General features: G+C 44.5%; 1 protein-coding gene across 3 annotated transcripts in view; it reads left to right on the top strand.

The window, feature by feature from the left end:
* The window catches only part of vav3b (vav 3 guanine nucleotide exchange factor b), a 120,269-nt gene that overhangs the window by 22,866 nt on the left and 72,407 nt on the right, over nt 1-24,996 (top strand). For 2 of the 3 annotated variants that reach the window (XM_052475978.1, XM_052475980.1), the window contains exons 3-6: nt 18,930-18,988; nt 20,840-20,905; nt 22,811-22,928; nt 23,288-23,377. In XM_052475978.1, coding sequence (XP_052331938.1) covers nt 18,930-18,988; nt 20,840-20,905; nt 22,811-22,928; nt 23,288-23,377 — 333 coding nt within the window. The remainder of the gene's footprint in view (nt 1-18,929; nt 18,989-20,839; nt 20,906-22,810; nt 22,929-23,287; nt 23,378-24,996) is intronic. The other variant, XM_052475979.1, reaches the window with a different exon arrangement.

The raw sequence follows: 24,996 nt of genomic DNA, 5'->3' as shown, positions 1-24,996 counted from the left end.
GGTTTTAAATATACTTAAGTATCAAAAATAAGTTGCTAAAATGTACTTAAGTGTCAAAAGGAAAAGTACAAATGTAAAAATTAGACTATTTTCCTGTCCTGCTAAACATTCCAAATGTAACGAGTACTTTTGGGTGTCAGGGAAAATTGTATGGAATAAAAAGTATATAATTTTCTTTAGAAATGTAGTAAAGTAAAAGTTGTCAAAAAATATTAATAGTAAAGTAAAGATACCCCCCCCCCCAAAACTACTTAAGGAGTACTTTCAAGTATTTTTAACACTACTCGTGTGCACATAGCCTGTCTTCTCTTGAGAACCAGGTCTGCCTTCGGCGGCCTTTCTCAATAGCAAGGCTATGCTCACTGAGTCTTTACAAAGTCGAAGCTTTGCTTAATTTTGGGTCATATCACTCTCTCATGTACAGTAGTCAACATGTCTGTCCTGTCTGTCTGTCTGTCTGTCTGTCTGTCTGTCTGTCTGTCTGTCTGTCTGTCTGTCTGTCTGTCCCTCCCCACATCCATAACCAGGTTCTGCTACAAGTCTCTATAGCTCACATACAGTATCACAGAGTGCGGCAAAAAAATGCCTGCTAAAATATCTAAAGATCTCTATCAGAAAGCAGCTAAAGCGGATGTATTTAAACAAGGGATATTTAAAGAATCTGAACACCTGGGTTAGAGGCAAAGCCACAGCATACACTCGCACAGGAAACGACAAGGTCTGTGAAGATACAAGCACTCTCATGCCCAACACACAAGTTTGTTTTTAGAATACACGCTATACTTGAGCTAAGTTTGAAAAAATCTAAATAATGATTTAATTGTATATATTTAATCTTTAATGTAAATATCTTTGATATATGGTTGTAAAATAATGAAGTAATTAAATAAGGCGTTGCAGACTATAAAAAAAACAGATCTGAGGGCAAATAGCTGAGTGTCTGTTGAGGAGAAGCCAGACAAGGAATCAACTTCCTCAAGGGGAAGACGGGAAGAGTTACTTGTAACGATCAGTTCAGTTTCTTTTAGTTTAGCCAAGTGTTCTACTCAACCTTCTTTCTCGGTAATAGCAGTGCCGATTTAAATACTGATCTTGTTTGCGAATGAGAAGACCTCTCGTCTATTCACCAATGTGACACGTACGCTTTGCACAAGACTCGGTAGTTTCATATACGTTCCTTGTGCAAAGTATATGTATTCAGGGTTTAAGCCTACATGTCCACCACAATGTGACAGACTTGTCATACTATGAAGTAGAAGACTGGGGGGAGGAATAGAAGTGATATACCACAGAATATACAGAACAAGTCATATATTTTCACTTACGTAGACAGTGATATGCATATCAGATCTGATAAGTAGTGTCGTGTTTAAATTCAGCAGAGATCTCTAGCTTTTGCGGCACAGAACAGGGTTTTCTGTTTATCTCAACCAATTGCTCATGGGCGTTCTGGACTTTTACCTCAACCAAATTCCCTCTCCTCACACTATCACCTCGGTGACTTTCTCAACCTTCGTTAGTCAGCTACTATTGTCTCTAGGTTTGAGGAACATGAGAAACTTGAACATGGTGCAAATGATCAAACCCTTATTGAACCCATCATCAGGGCCGTAACTACATCTGAGGACTCGAGGTCTGGCCCGCCGTCATTTTTTATAATTGAATTAAAGTGCCTTCAGAAAGTGTTCATACCCCTTGACTTATTCCACATTTTGTTGTGTTACAACCTGAATTCAAAATGTATTAAATATATATATTTTTCTAACCCATCTACACACAATATCGCATAATGACAAATTGAAAACATGTTTTTAGATATTTTTGCAAATGTATTGGAAATTAAATACAGAAATATCTAATTTACATAAGAATTCACATCAGTAGAAGCACCTTTTGGCAACGACTACAGCTGTGGGTCTTTCTGGGTAAGTCTCTAAGAGCTGTGGGTCTTTCTGGGTAAGTCTCTAAGAGCTGTGGGTCTTTCTGGGTAAGTCTCTAAGAGCTGTGGGTCTTTCTGGGTAAGTCTCTAAGAGCTGTGGGTCTTTCTGGGTAAGTCTCTAAGAGCTGTGGGTCTTTCTGGGTAAGTCTCTAAGAGCTGTGGGTCTTTCTGGGTAAGTCTCTAAGAGCTGTGGGTCTTTCTGGGTAAGTCTCTAAGAGCTGTGGGTCTTTCTGGGTAAGTCTCTAAGAGCTTTCCACACCTGGATTGTGCAACGTTTGCCCATTTGATTAAAATTCTTCAAGCTCAAATTGGTTGTTGATCATTGCTAGAAAACCATTTTCAGGTCTTGCCATACATTTTCATGTAGATTTAAGTTTTAAAAAATTAACCCGGCCACTCAGGAACATTCACTGTTTTCTTGGTAAGGAATTACAGTGGATATTTGGCTGTGTGTTATAGGTTATTGTCCTGCTGAAAGATGAATACATCTCCCAGTATCTGTTGGAAAGCAGACTAAAACAGGTTTTCCTCTAGGATTTTGCCTGTGCTTAGTTCAATTTCGTAAATGTTTGTATCCTGAAAAACTCCCCAGTCCTTAACGATGACAAGCATACACATAACATGATGCAGCCACCACTATCCTTGAAAATATGGAGAATGATCCTCAGTAATGTGTGTATTCGACTTGTCCCAAACAAAACACGTTGTAGGGGTGTGTGGGTCCTCTCATTTTTTTGGAGGGCATCTAAAGCTAATTTCCTGCATCTCTACACAATCTAATATGACCAACGGCCCTTCTAACCGTCTCTATTTAGAATAACAAGTCATCAGAAATGTCCAAACATCAATCTAGGTAAGAGATCATTATTACATATGTTTAAGTGATTGATAAGACTGAAATAGATCAATGATAATTCAATATTAAATATTGTGTTGCAACTTTAACCAAGATCCTAACAAATGAACAACTCTTACCAGTAAAGTACAAAGAATTTTCATTGTCTCCTAAGACATCCTCTATATCAAATTTCAGCACGCCAGACCCCTACCAGCCTAGTCAATAACTCAACTCTCTCCCCAACCCCTACCAGCCTAGTCAATAACTCAACTCTCTCCCCGACCCCTACCAGCCTAGTCAATAACTCAACTCTCTCCCCGACCCCTACCAGCCTAGTCAATAACTCAACTCTCTCCCCGACCCCTACCAGCCTAGTCAATAACTCAACTCTCTCCCCGACCCCTACCAGCCTAGTCAATAACTCAACTCTCTCCCCGACCCCTACCAGCCTAGTCAATAACTCAACTCTCTCCCCGACCCCTACCAGCCTAGTCAATAACTCAACTCTCTTCCTGATCCCGACCAGCCTAGTCAATAACTCAACTCTCCCCGACCCCTACCAGCCTAGTCAATAACTCAACTCTCTCCCCGACCCCTACCAGCCTAGTCAATAACTCAACTCTCTCCCCGACCCCTACCAGCCTAGTCAATAACTCAACTCTCTCCCCGACCCCTACCAGCCTAGTCAATAACTCAACTCTCTCCCCGACCCTACCAGCCTAGTCAATAACTCAACTCTCTCCCCGACCCCTACCAGCCTAGTCAATAACTCAACTCTCTCCCCGACCCCTACCAGCCTAGTCAATAACTCAACTCTCTCCCCGACCCCTACCAGCCTAGTCAATAACTCAACTCTCTCCCCGACCCCTACCAGCCTAGTCAATAACTCAACTCTCTCCCCGACCCCTACCAGCCTAGTCAATAACTCAACTCTCTCCCCGACCCCTACCAGCCTAGTCAATAACTCAACTCTCTCCCCGACCCCTACCAGCCTAGTCAATAACTCAACTCTCTCCCCGACCCCTACCAGCCTAGTCAATAACTCAACTCTCTCCCCGACCCCTACCAGCCTAGTCAATAACTCAACTCTCTCCCCGACCCCTACCAGCCTAGTCAATAACTCAACTCTCTCCCCGACCCCTACCAGCCTAGTCAATAACTCAACTCTCTCCCCGACCCCTACCAGCCTAGTCAATAACTCAACTCTCTCCCCGACCCCTACCAGCCTAGTCAATAACTCAACTCTCTCCCCGACCCCTACCAGCCTAGTCAATAACTCAACTCTCTCCCCGACCCCTACCAGCCTAGTCAATAACTCAACTCTCTCCCCCGACCCCTACCAGCCTAGTCAATAACTCAACTCTCTCCCCGACCCCGACCAGCCTAGTCAATAACTCAACTCTCTCCCCGACCCCTACCAGCCTAGTCAATAACTCAACTCTCTCCCCGACCCCTACCAGCCTAGTCAATAACTCAACTCTCTCCCCGACCCCTACCAGCCTAGTCAATAACTCAACTCTCTCCCCGACCCCTACCAGCCTAGTCAATAACTCAACTCTCTCCCCGACCCCTACCAGCCTAGTCAATAACTCAACTCTCTCCCCGACCCCTACCAGCCTAGTCAATAACTCAACTCTCTCCCCGACCCCTACCAGCCTAGTCAATAACTCAACTCTCTCCCGACCCCTTCCAGCCTAGTCAATAACTCAACTCTCTCCCCGACCCCTACCAGCCTAGTCAATAACTCAACTCTCTCCCCGACCCCTACCAGCCTAGTCAATAACTCAACTCTCTCCCCGACCCCTACCAGCCTAGTCAATAACTCAACTCTCTCCCCGACCCCTACCAGCCTAGTCAATAACTCAACTCTCTCCCGACCCCTACCAGCCTAGTCAATAACTCAACTCTCTCCCCGACCCCTACCAGCCTAGTCAATAACTCAACTCTCTCCCCGACCCCTACCAGCCTAGTCAATAACTCAACTCTCTCCCCGACCCCTACCAGCCTAGTCAATAACTCAACTCTAACCCCTACCAGCCTAGTCAATAACTCAACTCTCCCCCGACCCCTACCAGCCTAGTCAATAACTCAACTCTCTCCCCGACCCCTACCAGCCTAGTCAATAACTCAACTCTCTCCCCGACCCCTACCAGCCTAGTCAATAACTCAACTCTCTCCCCGACCCCTACCAGCCTAGTCAATAACTCAACTCTCTCCCCGACCCCTACCAGCCTAGTCAATAACTCAACTCTCTCCCCGACCCCTACCAGCCTAGTCAATAACTCAACTCTCTCCCCGACCCCTACCAGCCTAGTCAATAACTCAACTCTCTCCCCGACCCCTACCAGCCTAGTCAATAACTCAACTCTCTCCCCGACACCAGCCTAGTCAATAACTCAACTCTCTCCCCGACCCCTACCAGCCTAGTCAATAACTCAACTCTCTCCCGACCCCTACCAGCCTAGTCAATAACTCAACTCTCTCCCCGACCCCTACCAGCCTAGTCAATAACTCAACTCTCTCCCCGACCCCTACCAGCCTAGTCAATAACTCAACTCTCTCCCCGACCCCTACCAGCCTAGTCAATAACTCAACTCTCTCCCCGACCCCTACCAGCCTAGTCAATAACTCAACTCTCTCCCCGACCCCTACCAGCCTAGTCAATAACTCAACTCTCTCCCCGACCCCTACCAGCCTAGTCAATAACTCAACTCTCTCCCCAATAACTCAACTCTCTCCCGACCCCTACCAGCCTAGTCAATAACTCAACTCTCTCCCCGACCCCTACCAGCCTAGTCAATAACTCAACTCTCTCCCGACCCCTACCAGCCTAGTCAATAACTCAACTCTCTCCCCGACCCCTACCAGCCTAGTCAATAACTCAACTCTCTCCCCGACCCTACCAGCCTAGTCAATAACTCAACTCTCTCCCCGACCCCTACCAGCCTAGTCAATAACTCAACTCTCTCCCCGACCCTACCAGCCTAGTCAATAACTCAACTCTCTCCCCGACCCCTACCAGCCTAGTCAATAACTCAACTCTCTCCCCGACCCCTACCAGCCTAGTCAATAACTCAACTCTCTCCCCGACCCCTACCAGCCTAGTCAATAACTCAACTCTCTCCCCGACCCCTACCAGCCTAGTCAATAACTCAACTCTCTCCCCGACCCCTACCAGCCTAGTCAATAACTCAACTCTCTCCCCGACCCCTACCAGCCTAGTCAATAACTCAACTCTCCCCCCGACCCCTACCAGCCTAGTCAATAACTCAACTCTCTCCCCCGACCCCTACCAGCCTAGTCAATAACTCAACTCTCCCCCCGACCCCTACCAGCCTAGTCAATAACTCAACTCTCTCCCCGACCCCTACCAGCCTAGTCAATAACTCAACTCTCTCCCCGACCCTACCAGCCTAGTCAATAACTCAACTCTCTCCCGACCCCTACCAGCCTAGTCAATAACTCAACTCTCTCCCCGACCCCTACCAGCCTAGTCAATAACTCAACTCTCTCCCCGACCCCTACCAGCCTAGTCAATAACTCAACTCAACCAGCCTAGTCAATAACTCAACTCTCTCCCCGACCCCTACCAGCCTAGTCAATAACTCAACTCTCTCCCCGACCCCTACCAGCCTAGTCAATAACTCAACTCTCTCCCCGACCCCTACCAGCCTAGTCAATAACTCAACTCTCTCCCCGACCCCTACCAGCCTAGTCAATAACTCAACTCTCTCCCGACCCCTACCAGCCTAGTCAATAACTCAACTCTCTCCCCGACCCCTACCAGCCTAGTCAATAACTCAACTCTCTCCCCGACCCTACCAGCCTAGTCAATAACTCAACTCTCTCCCCGACCCCTACCAGCCTAGTCAATAACTCAACTCTCTCCCCGACCCCTACCAGCCTAGTCAATAACTCAACTCTCTCCCCGACCCCTACCAGCCTAGTCAATAACTCAACTCTCTCCCCGACCCCTACCAGCCTAGTCAATAACTCAACTCTCTCCCCGACCCCTACCAGCCTAGTCAATAACTCAACTCTCTCCCGACCCCTACCAGCCTAGTCAATAACTCAACTCTCTCCCGACCCCTACCAGCCTAGTCAATAACTCAACTCTCTCCCCGACCCCTACCAGCCTAGTCAATAACTCAACTCTCTCCCCGACCCTACCAGCCTAGTCAATAACTCAACTCTCTCCCCGACCCCTACCAGCCTAGTCAATAACTCAACTCTCTCCCCGACCCCTACCAGCCTAGTCAATAACTCAACTCTCTCCCCGACCCCTACCAGCCTAGTCAATAACTCAACTCTCTCCCCGACCCCTACCAGCCTAGTCAATAACTCAACTCTCCCCGACCCCTACCAGCCTAGTCAATAACTCAACTCTCTCCCCGACCCCTACCAGCCTAGTCAATAACTCAACTCTCTCCCCGACCCCTACCAGCCTAGTCAATAACTCAACTCTCTCCCCGACCCCTACCAGCCTAGTCAATAACTCAACTCTCTCCCCGACCCCTACCAGCCTAGTCAATAACTCAACTCTCTCCCCGACCCCTACCAGCCTAGTCAATAACTCAACTCTCTCCCCGACCCCTACCAGCCTAGTCAATAACTCAACTCTCTCCCCGACCCCTACCAGCCTAGTCAATAACTCAACTCTCTCCCCGACCCCTACCAGCCTAGTCAATAACTCAACTCTCCCCCGACCCCTACCAGCCTAGTCAATAACTCAACTCTCCCCGACCCCTACCAGCCTAGTCAATAACTCAACTCTCCCCGACCCTACCAGCCTAGTCAATAACTCAACTCTCTCCCCGACCCCTACCAGCCTAGTCAATAACTCAACTCTCTCCCGACCCCTACCAGCCTAGTCAATAACTCAACTCTCTCCCCGACCCCTACCAGCCTAGTCAATAACTCAACTCTCTCCCCGACCCTACCAGCCTAGTCAATAACTCAACTCTCTCCCCGACCCCTACCAGCCTAGTCAATAACTCAACTCTCCCCCGACCCCTACCAGCCTAGTCAATAACTCAACTCTCTCCCCGACCCCTACCAGCCTAGTCAATAACTCAACTCTCTCCCCGACCCCTACCAGCCTAGTCAATAACTCAACTCTCTCCCCGACCCCTACCAGCCTAGTCAATAACTCAACTCTCTCCCCGACCCCTACCAGCCTAGTCAATAACTCAACTCTCTCCCCGACCCCTACCAGCCTAGTCAATAACTCAACTCTCTCCCCGACCCCTACCAGCCTAGTCAATAACTCAACTCTCTCCCCGACCCCTACCAGCCTAGTCAATAACTCAACTCTCCCCCCGACCCCTACCAGCCTAGTCAATAACTCAACTCTCTCCCCGACCCCTACCAGCCTAGTCAATAACTCAACTCTCTCCCCAGCAACTTCCTTCCCATGTTTTGCTTTTTTGTTTCAAGAAAATGTTTGGAAAACAAAAGTTGAATAAAAACCCAGATATACCTACACATTAACACACATAAACAGCAAATTCTCCATATAATTCACATCATAGTGCTAATGGTACTGTAGAGCTCTTTTTACTTGTATAGCTGGGTCGCCCCGTCCTTCCCCCAGGGGTCCACAGCCCTGCAGCACCCCAACACACCCCACTCAGCTTGAGGATCTCAGTGAAACATTCATTATTGGTTTCAGGTGTGTTAGGCCAAGGCCAGAGTGTCAACAGTACAGCAGACCCCCAGTGCCAGGCCTTAGCAAGCCCAGCAGCTAGGGATTGGCTAAATAGGTATCTCCCCTGACATGGGCATGTTTTCAATACAGTATAAGCCATCCAGACCTAATATTAATGGAAAAATGTATGTAATAAATGCATCACTAGCCACTTTAAACAATGCAACTTTATATAATGTTTACATACCCTACATTACTCATCTCATATGTATATACTGTACTCTATACCATCTACTGCATCTTGCCTATGCTGTTCGGCCATCACTCATTCATATATTTTTACGTACATATTCTTATTCATTCCTTTACAATTGTTAGGTTAGATTACTTGTTAGGTATTACTGCATGGTCGGAACTAGAAGCACAAGCATTTCGCTACACTCTCATTAACATCTGCTAACCATGTGTATGTGACAAAAACAATTTGATTTGATTTGACCTTTATGAAAGTTGCACAGTATACCCTTAAATCTAATCTAGTAATGCATAACTTGACATTTCTTCCATCCATTGTGGGAGGATAACCAGCCTTCCATTTGAATGGCAATGCATTTTTTAGCCGGTATAAATGCTAGGTTATACAGTTTCTTCTGACAACAGTCTCCAGTATCAACATTTCCACACAAACCAAAACAGGGAGAAGGGAGAATCCGTAGACATGCTGAGATAAAAGAAGATACTCTTTGGCAGAATTCAGTCGGTCTTCACAAGACTTAAGACATATGCAAATATATGTTCCCAAAGGGTTTTTACACCCCCAGCAGAATAAGTACATTTCTGAGTGCATGATGCTCAGGTTCACTGGCATATTTGACTCATTTCAGTAAACGAGGCATCACTAATGGAGAGGAATTTAACGTAAAGCTTTCAAAAAAATCTAAGTGCGTTTCTTTTGAAGAAATGCAAAAAAAAAAAAATCATTTGGGAGCCAGGTTTTCCTGTGTCTACCCTTCTCAATGGCAAGGTTGTGCTCACTGAGCCTGTACTTTGTCTACTGTCTTAAGGTTTTGATCAGTAACCATGGTAAAATATTTTGCCATGGGGTCGTATCGATTCTGGGCCAGATAAAACTGCATTTTGCTTTGTGCTTGTGTTTCCCAATAAGTCATGTAGTTTTGTTTTTTTACTGTGTTGTAGTTTAGTTTATTCTGATTGATTAGTCCTGAGGCTTCAATGTGTTAGTAGAACAGGTTTGTGAACTCAGGACCAGCTGGATGAGGGGACTCTTTTCTTTGCTCAGCTCTTGGTATTGCAGGGCTTGGTAATGATATGAGAGAGTGGTTACTGTATTTTAGATGTTTCCAAAACTAAATAGCTCTTTTTTAGTTTTTATTATTAGTGGATATTGGCCTAATTCTGCCCTGAATGTGTTGTTTGTAGTTCCTCTGGACATGTAGGAGAATCTTACAGAACTCTGCATGCAGGGTTTCAATGGGGTGTTTGTCTTATTGGGTGAAATCTTGTTTTGCAAGTGGACCCCACACCTCGCTGCCATAAAGTGGACCCCACACCTCGCTGCCATAAAGTGGACCCCACACCTCGCTGCCATAAAGTGCAATTGGTTCAATGACACATTCAATTCTCTTTAGCCTAATATGAATAGGCATTTCAATTTGAATTTGTTTTTTTATGTCGTAGAATGCCCTGCGTACTTTCTCTCTCAGTTCATTCACTGCCACATTTAGGTGAGCTTATTTTTAAACCTTAGTAATTGTAGTGTGTGCAGTACCCTATATATCTGAGAACTTTGGTCTAATTCCCTGAGATTTGGATCTTCTCTGAAAACCTGTTACGCTCGTTGAAAGATGAAGACCAAGGTAGGCGTACATTTGACTTTTATTTAAAATGACACACACAAAAATATATATATATATATAAAAATATAATATATATATATATATATATATATATATATATATATATATAAACAAATGTAAAGTTCTGTAGGGCGAGACAGCGACTGTGCAAAAACAAGATCCCACAATCTAAGGTGGGAAAAAGGGCTGCCTAAGTATGATCCAGACAACGATAGACAGCTGCCTCTGATTGGGAACCATACCCGGCCAATAAAGAAATAGAAAACTAGAATGCCCACCCAAATCACACCCTGACCTAACCGAATAGAGAAATAAAAAGGCTCTATAAGGTCAGGCCATGACAAAACCATTTTAAAAATTATTTTGGGGGTTTACTGCCAGGGCCCATGTCTGGCAGTACTGCTCTAGCAGTATGCTGTTGGTGACAGCAGGCAAAGGTCATCTGCGAAGTGCATGCATTTAACCTCTGAATTATGTCATGTTTTACCCTCTACATCCCTTTCAATAACTTTGTAGAACAGTCCTATATGCTAAGTAGAATCAAATGCTTTTTGGAAGTTGATAAAGCAAGCATACATTTTGGTATTATTTTGGTGGACATGTTTATCTCTCAGGTTGTGTAGGGTGTAAATACAGTGCATTCGGGAAGGATTCAGACCCCTTGACTTTTTCCACATTTTGTTTACGTTACAGCCTACTTCTGAAATTCGTTAAATTGTTTTTTATTCTTCCTCATCAATCTCCACACAATGCCCCATAATGTCAAAGCAAAAACAGTTTTTGGGAAATTTTTGCAAATGTAGAAAAAACTGAAATATGACATTTACATAAGAATTAAGAGACTTGTCCCGAAGCCACTCCTGCGTTGTCTTGGCTGTGTGCTTAGGGTCTTTGTCCTGTTGGAAGGTAAACATTTGCCCCAGTCTGAGGTCCTGAGTGCTCTGGAGCAGATTTTCATCAAGGATCTCGCTGTACTTTGCTCCGTTCATCTTTCCCACGATCCTGACTAGTCTCCCAGTCCCTGCCGCTGATGCTGCCACCACTATGCTTCACCGTGGGGATGGTGCCAGGTTTCCTCCAGATGTGACTCTTGGTATTCAGGTCAAAGAGTTCAATCTTGGTTTCATCAGACCAGAGAATCTTCTTTTCTCATGGTCTGAGAGTCCTTTAGGTGCCTTTTGGCAAACTCCAAGCGGGCTGTCATGTGCCTTTGACTGAGAAGTGGCTTCCACGTCTGGCCACTTTACCATAAAGGCCTGATTGGTTGAGTGCTGCAGAGATGGTTGTCCTTCTGGAAGGTTGTCCCATCTCCACAGAAGAACTCTGGAGGTCTGTCAGAGTGACCCTCAGGTTGGTCACCTCCCTAACCAACGCCCTTCTCCCCCACTTGCTCATCTTGGCCGGGTAGCCAGCTCTAGGAAGAGGCTTGGTAGTTCCATTAAGAATGATGGAGGCCACTGTGTTCTTGGGGACCTTCAATGCTGCAGACATTCTTTGGTACCCTTCCCCAGATATGTACCTCGACACAATCCTGTCTCGGAGCTCTACGGACAATTCCTTCGACCTCATGGCTTGGTGTTTGCTCTGACATGCAAATGCGGGACCTTATATCAGCTGTGTGCCTTTCCAAATCATGTCCAACCAATTACATTTACCACAGGTGGACTCCAATCAAGTTGTAGAAACATCAAGGATGATCAATGGCAACAGTATGCACCTGAGCTCATTTTCGAGTCTCAAAGGCTTTGAATACTTATGTTTTTTTGTTTCAGTTTTAGAATAAGGCTATACCATAACAACATGTGGGAAAAGTCAAGGGGTCTGAATGCTTTCTGAATGCACTGTATTATCGGTCGTGTGATGTTTTGGTATAAATTAGATTTTGCTTTTAGTCAAGACCCTTTTTTCCCCCTCAATTTTCGCCTAATATGACATACCCAAATCTAAGGAAGTTTAGAACTCTTACATTTATACAGAAAACTTTCCACAGGTTACTGTTCACAAAAATGCCTCTGTAATTCTTAGGGTCAAATTTGTATCTGTTCTTAAAGATCGAGTACTTGATTCCAGATGTAAGAGAAATAACTCCAGACCAAATAAAACAGTTTTAATATAGCCAATTGAAATTTTGCACTACTGAATTTGAGCATCTCATTTAGGATGCAATCAGGTGTACTTTTTAAAGTTTGAGGGCCTGAAGTTTCTTTATAGAGCTCCTGGTCAGTAATTGGGGAGTCCGAGAGAGAGACAGAGCACTCTCTCTTCCTTGCTTTGCTTTCATTTTTTAAGACATTCATTTGTACAAAACTATTCAACTACTGTATTTCTCTCTCTGAGTCAACTACTCACCACATTTTATCCACTGCAGTGCTAGCTATCTGTAGCTTATGCTTTCAGTACGAGATTCATTCTCTGCTTTGATTGGGTGGACAACATGTCAGTTCATGCTTCAAGAGCTCTGATAGGTTGGAGGACGTCCTCCGGAAGTTGTCATAATTCATGTTTAAGTCTATGAAAGGGGGTAAGAACCACAAACCTTCTAGGTTTTGTATTGAAGTCAATGTACCCAGAGGAGGACGGAAACTAGCTGTGAAGAGGCGACTCCGGGATGCTGGCCTCCTTGGCAGAGTTCCTCTGTCCAGTGTCTTTGTTATTTTGCCCATCTTAATCTTTTCTTTTTATTGACCAGTCTGAGATATGGCTTTTTCTTTGCAACTCTGCCGAGAAGGACAGCATCCCGGAGTCGTTTCTTCACTGTTGAGACTGGTGTTTTGTGGGTACTATTTAATGAAGCTGCCAGTTGAGGACTTGTGAGGCGTCTGTTTCTCAAACTAGACACTCTAATGTACTTGTCCCTTTACTCAGTTGTGCACCGGGTCCTCCCACTCCTCTTTCTAGTCTGGTTAGAGCCAGTTTGCGATGTTCCGTGAAGGGAGTAGTACACAGCGTTGTACGAGATCTTCAGTTTGTTGGTAATTTCTCGCATGGAATAGCCTTCATTTCTCAGAACAAGAATAGACTGACGAGTTTCATAAGAAAGTCTTTGTTGCTGGCCATTTTGAGCCTGTAATCGAACCCACAAATGCTGATGCTCCAGATATTCAACTAGTCTAAAGAAGGCCAGTTTTATTGCTTTTTTAATCAGAACAACAGTTTTCAGCTGTGCTAACATTGCAAAATGTTTTTCTAATTATGAATTAGCCTCTTAAAATTATACATTTGGATTAGCTAACACAACATGCCGTTGGAACACAGGAGTGATGGTTGCTGACAAGGGGCCTCTGTACGCCTTTGTAGATATTCCATTAGAAATCAGCCGTTTGCAGCTACAATAGTCATTTACAACATTAAAAATGTCTACACTGTATTTCTGATCAATTTGATGTTATTTTAATGGACGTTTTTTTTCACCTCAAACTTTTGAACGGTATATATATAAACTCAGCAAAAAAGAAAGTCCTCTCACTGTCAACTGCGTTTTATTTTCAGCAATCCTAACATGTGTAAATATTTGTATGAATATAACAAGATTCAACAACTGAGACACAAGTTCCACAGACATGTGACTAACATAAATGGAATAATGTGTCCCTGAACAAAGGGAGGGTCAAAATCAAAAGTAACAGTCAGTTTCTGGTGTGGCCACCAGCTGTATTAAATACTACAGTGCATCTCCTCATGGACTGCACCAGATTTGCCAGTTCTTGCTGTGAGATGTTACCCCACTCTTCCACCAATACATTTCTGGGGGGAATGGCCCTAGCTCCGATCCAACAGGTCCCAGACGTGATCAATGGGATTGAGATCCGGGCTCTTCTCTGCCCATGGCAGAACACTGACATTCCTGTCTTGCAGGAAATCACGCACAGAATGAGCAGTATGGCTGGTGGCATTGTCATACTGGAGGGTCATGTCAGGATGAGTCTGCAGGAAGGGTACCACATGAGGGAGGAGGATGTCTTCCCTGTAACGCACAGCGTTGAGATTGCCTGCAATGACAACAAGCTCAGTCCGATGATGCTGTGACACACCGTCCCAGACCAAGACGGACCCTCCACCTCCAAATTGATCCCACTCCAGAGTACAGGCCTCGGTGTAACGCTCATTCCTTCGACTATAAACACAAATCTGACTTTCACCCCTGGTGAGACAAAACCGCGACTCGTCAGTGAATAGCACTTTTTGCCAGTTTTATCTGGTCCAGCGACGGTGGGTTTGTGCCCATAGGCAACGTTGTTGCCGTTGATGTCTGGTGAGGACCTGCCTTACAACAGGCCTACAAGCCGTCAGTCCAGCCTCTCTCAGCCTATTGTGGACAGTCTGAGCACTGATGGAGGGATTGTGAATTCCTGGTGTAACTCGGGCAGTTGTTGTTGCCATCCTGTACCTATCCCGCAGGTGTGATGTTCAGATGTACCGATCCTGTGCAGGTATTGTTACACGTGGTCTGCCACTGCAAGGACGATCAGCTGTCCATCCTGTCTCCATGTAGCACTGTCTTAGGCGTCTCACAGTACAGACATTGAAATGTCTTGCCCTGGCCACATCTGCAGTCCTCATGCCTCCTTGCAGCATGCCTAAGGCACTTTGAAGCAGATGAGCAGGGACCCTGGGCATCTTTCTTTTGGTGTTTTTCAGAGTCAGTAGAAAGGCCTCATTTTAGATTTTTTATTCAACGAGTCGGACGCAAAGGATTTACTTCAGACACCAGACAAGGCCCAAATCCCCGTCATTCACAGGAGAAAGAGGCAGAGATATCGGGGACGTAGGTCGGGGGGCCTTGTAAGGATCCGATGGCGAGTGGGTAATCTGCCCCTACCATCAGTCCTATTAGCTAACGTACAATCATTGGATAACAAATCGACAAATTACGATCACAAATATCCTACCAACGGGACATTAAAAACGGTAATATCTTATGTTTCACCGAGTCGTGACTCAACGGATGAATACAGCAGGATTTAAGCTGCATCGACAAGATAAAACAGCTGCCTCCAGTAAGACAAGGGGTGGCGGTCTGTGTCTATTTGTAAACAACAGCTTAAGGAAGTCTCAAGGTTTTGCTCGCCTGAGGTAGAGTACCTCATGATAAGCTGTAGATCACACTACTTACCAAAAAGAGTTTTCATCTCTATTTTTCATAGCTGTCTATTTACCTCCACAAATTGATGCTGGCACTAAATCCGCATTCAATGAGCTGTGTAAGTCCAAACAGGAAAACGCTCATCCAGAGGCGGCGCTCCGAGTGGCCGGATTATTATTATTTAATGCAAGGAAACTTCAATCCATTCTGCCTAATTTCTATCAGCATGTTAAATGAACAAACAAAGGGAAAAACCTGGAGACCAACTCCTACTCCACATACAGAAATGCGTACAAAGCTCTCCCTCGCCCTCCATTTGCCAAATCTGACTATAATTAAATCCCCCTAATTCCTGCTTACAAGCAGACACTCAAGTAGGAAGCACCAGTGACTGAGTCAATAAAGAAGTGGTCAGATGACACAGATGCTAAGCTACAGGACTGGTTTGCTAGCACAGACTGGAATATGTTCCGGGATTCTTCCGATGGCATTGAGGAGTACACCACATCAGTCACTGGCTTCATTGATAAGTGCATCAATGACATCTATACTAGGCGGTGTCATAGGAAGGCCCTAAAAATTGTGAAAGTCTCCAGCCACCCTAGTCATAGACTGTTTTCTCTGCTACCGTACGGCAAGCGGTACCGTAGCGCCAAGTCTAGGTCTAAAAGGCTTCTTATTAACGGTTCCACCCTCAAGACATAAAACCCCTGAACAGCTAATCAAATGGCTGTTTATTATCTATGCATAGTCAACTCTACCTACATGTACATATTACCTCAAATACCTTAACATTGACTCTGTACCGGTACCCCATGTGTATAGCCTCGCTACTGTTATTTTACTGCTTCTCTTGAATTATTATTATTATTTTTTTTTTTACTTACCTATTTTTTACTAAACACTTACTTTTCTTAAAACTGCATTGTTGGTGAAGGGCTTGTAAGTAAGCAGTTCACACCGGAGGAGACAGAGAGAGAAGCACCTTTAGGCAGCGATTACCGCTGTGGGTCTTTCTGGGTAAGTCTCTAAGAGCTTTCCACACCTACATTTTGCAACATTTGCCCATTATTCTTGCCATAGATTTTCAAGCAGATGTATGTCAAAACTGTGACTTGGCCACACAGGAACATTCACTGTCTTCTTGGTGAGCAACTCCAGTGTAACTTTTGGCCTTGTGTTTTAGGTTATTGTGCTGTTGAAAGGTGAATTAGTCTCTCAGTGTCTGGTGGAAAGCAGACTGAACCAGGTTTTCCTCTAGGATTTTGCCTGTGCTAAGCTCTATTACATTTATTTTTATCCTAAAAAATACTCCCTTCTCCTTGCTGATGACAAGCTACTGATAACATGATGCAGCTACCACCATGCTTGAAAATATGAAGACTGCTACTCAGTGATGTGCGGTGTTGAATTTGCCACACATATAATATTTTGTATTCAGGACATAAAGTTAATTTCTTTGACACATTTTTAGAGTTTTACTTTAGTGTGACTTATTTCAAACAGGATGCATGTTTTGGAATACTTTTATTCTGTACAGGCTTCCTTCTTTTCACTCTGTCAATTAGGTTAGTATTGTGGAGTAACTACAATGTTGTATGGCCAACCCTAAGTTGACTCCTTTCACAGCCATAACATTCTTGTTTTAAAGCCACCATTGGTGTCATGGTGACATCGCTGAGCAGTTTCCTTCCTCTCTGGCTACTGAGTTAGGAAGGATGCCTGTATCTTTGTAGTGACTGTGTGTTTTGATGCACCTTCCAAAGTGTAATTTTAATTTCATCATGTTCAAAGGGATATTCAATGTCTGCTTTTGTTTTTTGTTGTATTCTACCTATAGGTGCCATTCTTTCCGAGGCTTTGGAAAGAGTCCCTGGTTTTGTGGTTGAATCTGTGTTTGAGATGCACTGCTCGACTGAGGAACCATACAGATTATTGTATTTGCAAATAAATTCATAAAAACTCCTACAATGTGATTTTCTGGATTTTTTTTTCTAATTTTGTCTGCCATAGTTGAAGTGTACCTATGATGAAAATTACAGGCCTCTCATCTTTTTTAAGTGGGAGAACTTGCACAATTGGTGGCTGACTAAAAACGTTTTTTTGCCCCACTGTATGTGTGGGGCACAGATAGGAGGTAGTCATTCAAAAATCATGTTAAACACAATTATTCCATGCAACTTATTACGTGACTTGTTAAGCTCATTTTTACTCCTGAACATATTTAGGCTTGACATAACAAATTGGGTTGAATACTTATTGACTCAAGACATTTCTGCTTTTAATTTTTAATTAATTTAGAAAAATGTATAAAAAAATGATTTCACTTTGAAATGATGAAGTATTGTGTCAATGACCAATGACACAAACATCTGAATTTAATACATGTTTTCATACAGGATGTAAAACAACAAAATGTGGAAAAAGTCAAGGGGTATGAATACTTTCTGAAGGCCCTGTAACATTACAATGGTATAAATCAAACCAAATGTTATTTGTCACATACACATGGTTAGCAGATGTTAATGCGAGTGTAGCGAAATGCTAATGTGTTTGCAGATTTGTATTGTAGATGGACTGAGGTGAATGAACCTTCAGCAGTCAAGGTGATAATGGGTCATTTTTGCTGTTCTCCAAATAGCATTTTAAAGTGTCTGAAATGCAGTAAACGTGATTGAACCCCAACCCCCCAACCCGGTTCACCATGGTTATGGCCATGTTTTATTTTTGTTAATGTTTTTAACTGTAATGTATCTATGTTAATATTGAGTTAGAGTGTTTGGTCTAGACAACGGCCGCCCTCCTGCAGTTAATAACCTAGTTCACTACTCTCAGTTGACTAGAATCAATATGTGTATCCTAGCTTTCATTGATGTGGACAGACGCCTCAGGCCAGTCGTTCTTTTTTGAGCACCAGGGATAAAGGCAGAATACTAGAACATTAGACGTTATTTGGTATTGCATGAAAGCTGCAGTAATAGTAAAAAGCTAAAAACACACACACACACACACACACACACACACACACACACACACACACACACACACACACACACACACACACACACACACACACACACACACACACACACACACATCCTGAGATGTATGTGAATTTAGCTTTGGATTTTAACCACTTCCTCCAGTGAGGGGCTCAGTGAGAGGCTCAGTGATTGGCTGGCGTATATCTGTGGTCAACACACTTTACTCAGATGTGAGATAGGTAAGTAAGTGTGTGTTTGTATGTAAAACAACTACATCTAAACACCAGCAGCATTCAAACCAACCAAATCTAAAGCCGAGTGGGGCGCCAGGTAGCGTAGCGGTTACCCGAGCTGAGAAAGTTAAAAAAAATATGTCGTTCTGCCCCTGAACAAGGCAGTTCCACTGTTCCCCGTTAGGAATTGTTATTAAACTAGGCAAGTCAGTTGAATAATGGTTACATTTTTTTTTGGGGGAGATCATAACTTTCTGATCAGTACTTCACATTCATATCTATTGAATAAACTTCACTCACATATTGCCTCTTCTTCTCTCCCACCAAGGTGATGGATACTCTGTCCATGCTTTCCTACTCCACGGTCGCGCAACAGGCAGGAATCAAGTACGTCTCACTTATATTTCAACCTTAACAAAATGTGAAACACGTGTGGAGTCATCACTTCAGTATGAAACACTGGGGCTCAGTGATGTCGTGTGGAGTCATCACTTCAGTATGAAACACTGGGGCTCAGTGATGTCGTGTGGAGTCATCACTTCAGTATGAAACACTGGGGCTCAGTGATGTCGTGTGGAGTCATCACTTCAGTGTGAAACACTGGGGCTCAGTGATGTCGTGTGGAGTCATCACTTCAGTGTGAAACACTGGGGCTCAGTGATGTCGTGTGGAGTCATCACTTCAGTGTGAAACACTGGGGCTCAGTGATGTCGTGTGGAGTCATCACTTCAGTGTGAAACACTGGGGCTCAGTGATGTCGTGTGGAGTCATCACTTCTCAGTGATGTGTGAAACACTGGGAAACACTGGGGCTCAGTGATGTCGTGTGGAGTCATCACTTCAGTGTGAAACACTGGGGCTCAGTGATGTCGTGTGGAGTCATCAGTCATTCAGTGTGAAACACTGGGGCTCAGTGATGTCGTGTGGAGTCATCACTTCAGTGTGAAACACTGGGGCTCAGTGATGTCGTGTGGAGTCATCACTTCAGTGTGAAACACTGGGGCTCAGTGATGTCGTGTGGAGTCATCACTTCAGTGTGAAACACTGGGGCTCAGTGATGTCGTGTGGAGTCATCACTTCAGTGTGAAACACTGGGGCTCAGTGATGTCGTGTGGAGTCATCACTTCAGTGTGAAACACTGGGGCTCAGTGATGTCGTGAAACAGTGTGAAACACTGGGGCTCAGTGATGTCGTGTGAGTCATCACTTCAGTGTGAAACACTGGGGCTCAGTGATGTCGTGTGGAGTCATCACTTCAGTGTGAAACACTGGGGCTCAGTGATGTCAGTGTGGAGTCATCACTTCAGTGTGAAACACTGGGGCTCAGTGATGTCGTGTGGAGTCATCACACTTCAGTGTGAAACACTGGGGCTCAGTGTGAAGTCATCACTGTGGGCTCAGTGATGTCGTGTGGAGTCATCACTTCAGTGTGAAACACTGGGGCTCAGTGATGTCGTGTGGAGTCATCACTTCAGTGTGAAACACTGGGGCTCAGTGATGTCGTGTGGAGTCATCACTTCAGTGTGAAACACTGGGGCTCAGTGATGTCAGTGAGTCATCACTTCAGTGTGAAACACTGGGGCTCAGTGATGTCGTGTGGAGTCATCACTTCAGTATGAAACACTGGTGGCTCAGTGAAACACTGGGGCTCAGTGATGGAGTCATCACTTCAGTGTGAAACACTGGGGCTCAGTGATGTCGTGTGGAGTCATCACTTCAGTGTGAAACACTGGGGCTCAGTGATGTCGTGTGGAGTCATCACTTCAGTGTGAAACACTGGGGCTCAGTGATGTCGTGTGGAGTCATCACTTCAGTGTGAAACACTGGGGCTCAGTGATGTCGTGTGGAGTCATCACTTCAGTGTGAAACACTGGGGCTCAGTGATGTCGTGTGGAGTCATCACTTCAGTGTGAAACACTGGGGCTCAGTGATGTCGTGTGGAGTCATCACTTCAGTGTGAAACACTGGGGCTCAGTGATGTCGTGTGGAGTCATCACTTCAGTGTGAAACACTGGGGCTCAGTGATGTCGTGTGGAGTCATCACTTCAGTGTGAAACACTGGGGCTCAGTGATGTCGTGTGGAGTCATCACTTCAGTATGAAACACTGGGGCTCAGTGATGTCGTGTGGAGTCATCACTTCAGCTACTTTTTTTCATTTTAATCAACATGACATTTAATTGATGATGTAATAATGTAATAATGATGTAATATCTGGGATACTTCCCCCTTTTTTTGACAGGCCCTTTCCAACAGAGGAGAGTCTGAAAGACGAGGATATTTACAGTCATCTGAAGGACCTGATTGAGTAAGTCTGTTGATCTCTCCATCTGGACATTTCATTTCATCTATCCATATATACCATTGATAAACAGTATGTACAGTTGAAGTCGGAAGTTTACATACACCTCGGCCAAATACATTTAAACTCAGTTTTTCCCAATTCCTGACATTTAATCCTTGTAAAGATTCACTGTCTTCGGTCAGTTAGGATCACCACTTTATTTTAAGAATGTGAAATGTCAGAATAATAGTAGAGAGAATTATTTATTTCAGCTTTTATTTCTTTCATCACATTCCCAGTGGGTCAGACATTTACATACACTCAATTAGTATTTGGTAGCATTGCCTTTAAATTGTTTAACTTGGGTCAAATGTTTCGGGTAGCCTTCCACATGCTTCCCACAATAAATTGGGTGAATTTTGGCCCATTCCTCCTGACAGAGCTGGTGTAACTGAGTCAGGTTGGTAGGCCTCCTTGCTAACACACGCTTTTTCAGTTCTGCCCATAAATGTTCTATAGGATTGAGGTCAGGGCTTTGTGATGTCCACTCTAATACCTTGACTTTGTTGTCCTTAAGCCATTTTGACACAACTTCGGAAGTATGCTTGGGGCCATAGTCCATTTGGAAGACCCATTTGCAACCAAGCTTTAACTTCCTGACTGATGTCTTGAGATGTTGCTTCAATATATCCACATCATTTTCCATCCTCATGACCCCCATCTATTTTGTGAAGTGCACCAGTCCCTCCTGCAGCAAAGCACCCACACAACATGATGCAAGCCTCCCCCTTTTTCTTCCAAACATAACGATGGTCATTATGACCAAACAGTTCTATTTTTGTTTCATCAGACCAAAGGACATTTCTACAAAAAGTACGATCTTTGTCCCCATGTGCAGTTGTAAACCGTAGTCTGGCTTGTTTATGGTGGTTTTGGAGCAGTGGCTTCTTCCTTGCTGAGCGGCCTTTCAGGTTATGTTGTTATAGGACTCGTTTTACTGTGGATATAGATACTTTTGTACCTGTTTCCTCCAGCATCTTCACAAGGTCCTTCACTGTTGTTCTGGGATTGATTTGCACTTTTCGCAACAAAGTACATTCATCACTTGGAGACAGAATGCAGGTACACCTCCAATTGACTCAAATTATGTCAATTAGCCTATCAGAAGCTTCTAAAGCCATGACATCATGTTCTGGAATTTTCCAAGCTGTTTAAAGGCACAGTCAACTTAGTGTATGTAAACTTCTGACCCACTGGAATTGTGATACAGTGAATTATAAGTGAAACAATCTGTCTGTTGTTGGAATTGTTGGAATTGTTGGAAAAATTACTTGTGTCATGTACAAAGTAGATGTCCTAACCGACTTGCCAAAACTATAGTTTGTTAACAAGACATTTGTGGAGTGGTTTAAAAACAAGTTTTAATGTACACAATGGGGCACAAAACAGACCATTGTGCATCTATTACCAGAATTCGAACAAAATTAGCAGAGACCGAGAGAGAAAGAGACAGAGAGAGAGAGAGAGAGAGAGAGAGAGAGAGAGAGAGACAGACAGAGAGAGAGAGACAGACAGACAGACAGACAGACAGACAGACAGACAGACAGACAGACAGACAGACAGACAGACAGACAGACAGACAGACAGACAGACAGAGAGAGAGAGAGAGAGAGAGAGAGAGATTGAGTGTAAGGCTCAGATGGTTTGATTAGATTTGAGATTGATCCCGCTTAGCAGACTTGACATACTGCGTAGTGTATATGTCTGCCTGTGAAACAGCACCCCCCTGTGGAAAACCATGACAAAGCACCGGGGGTCGATGTTTGGATTGAGGCAGTTCCTTCACCTACCCTCTCTTTAGCTTTACAATGGCCTCATCTCAAAGAGAGTATGTGTGTGTGTGTGTGTGCGGGCCTGTTTGTGTGTCAGTGAGAACGTTCTAGAGGATGAGGAAGAGTTGTATGCTCCAGTCTACGGGTTGGATGACACCGATGAAGGAGGAGAGATCTATGAAGACCTGATGAGGACCGAACAGCACCCTACACTGGTACACACACACACACACACACACACACACACACACACACACACACACACTCACTCACTCACTCACTCACTCACTCACTCACTCACTCACTCACTCACTCACTCACTCACTCACTCACTCACTCACCACTCACTCACACACACACACACACACACACACACACACACACACACACACACACACACACACACACACACACACACACACACACACACACACACACACACACACACACGCACACACACACAATAATGTTACTGAAATATATTTTTTAACAGACCTTGAGCAGTATGTGTTTGTTTGCCCTCCAAAAAAACAAATTGGGACCTAACATTTACTAGACATGTTCTTCCCAACAGAAGCAGGCTGAAAATGTGAGAAGCTGCTGCCTCTCAGAGATCAAACAAACAGAGGAGAGATACACAGAGACCCTGGAGTCTATAGAGAAGGTAAGAGATACACAGAGACCCTGGAGTCTATAGAGAAGGTAAGAGATACACAGAGACCCTGGAGTCTATAGAGAAGGTAAGAGATACACAGAGACCCTGGAGTCTATAGAGAAGGTAAGAGATACACAGAGACCCTGGAGTCTATAGAGAAGGTAAGAGATACACAGAGACCCTGGAGTCGATAGAGAAGGAGAGAGATACACAGAGACCCTGGAGTCTATAGAGAAGGTAAGAGATACACAGAGACCCTGGAGTCTATAGAGAAGGTAAGAGATACACAGAGACCCTGGAGTCTATAGAGAAGGTAAGAGATACACAGATACCCTGGAGTCTATAGATAAGGTAAGAGATATACAGAGACCCTGGAGTCGATAGAGAAGGAGAGAGATACACAGAGACCCTGGAGTCTATAGAGAAGGAGAGAGATACACAGAGACCCTGGAGTCTATAGAGAAGGTAAGAGATACACAGAGACCCTGGAGTCTATAGAGAAGGAGAGAGATACACAGAGACCCTGTAGAGCTTACATAGAGATGCCATGCAGACTGCAGTCTAGCTGCTACTCTATAGATGCAGACTGAAGCCTAGCTGCTACTCTATAGATGCAATGCAGACTGCAGTCTACCTGCTTCTCTATAGATGCAGACTGAAGTCTAGCTGCTACTCTATAGATGCCATGCAGACTGCAGTCTAGCTGCTACTCTATAGATGCAGACTGCATTCTAGCTGCTACTCTATAGATGTCATGCAGACTGCAGTCTAGCTGCTACTTTATAGATGCCGTGCAGACTGCAGACTAGCTGCTACTCTATAGATGCAGACTGAAGTCTTGCTGCTACTCTATAGATGCAGACTGCAATCTAGCTGCTACTCTATAGATGCAGACTGCAGTCTAGTTGCTACTCTAGAGATGTCATGCAGACTGCAGTCTAGCTGCTACTCTATAGATCCCATGCAGACTTGAGTCTAGCTGCTACTCTATAGATGCAGACTTGAGTCTAGCTGCTACTCTATAGATGCAGACTGAAGTCTAGCTGCTACTCTAGAGATGCAGACTGCAGTCTAGCTGCTACTTTATAGATGCAGACTGAAGTCTAGCTGCTACTCTAGAGATGCAGACTGCAGTCTAGCTGCTACTCTATAGATGCAGACTGAAGTCTAGCTGCTAATCTAGAGATGCAGACTGCAGTCTAGCTGCTACTCTATAGATGCAGACTGCAGTCTAGCTGCTACTCTATAGATGCAGACTGCAGTCTAGCTGCTACTCTATAGATGCAGACTGAGGTCTAGCTGCTACTCTATAGATGCAGACTGCAGTCTAGCTGCTACTCTATAGATGCAGACTGAGGTCTAGCTGCTACTCTAGAGATGCAGACTGCAGACTAGCTGCTACTCTATAGATGCAGACTGAAGTCTAGCTGCTACTCTATAGATGCAGACTTCAGTCTAGCTGCTACTCTAGAGATGCAGACTGCAGACTAGCTGCTACTCTATAGATGCAGACTGCAGTCTAGCTGCTAATCTAGAGATGCCGTGCAGACTGCAGTATTTGTGGTTTGCAGTCAGTCCTGATATGAGTAGTTGCTCCAAGCCTCAAGACCTGAACAGGAAACTCCTGG

Source organism: Oncorhynchus keta, chromosome 23, assembly GCF_023373465.1.
Source record: "Oncorhynchus keta strain PuntledgeMale-10-30-2019 chromosome 23, Oket_V2, whole genome shotgun sequence".
Lineage (NCBI taxonomy): Eukaryota > Metazoa > Chordata > Actinopteri > Salmoniformes > Salmonidae > Oncorhynchus > Oncorhynchus keta.
This window is presented reverse-complemented; position numbering and strand designations above follow the sequence as displayed.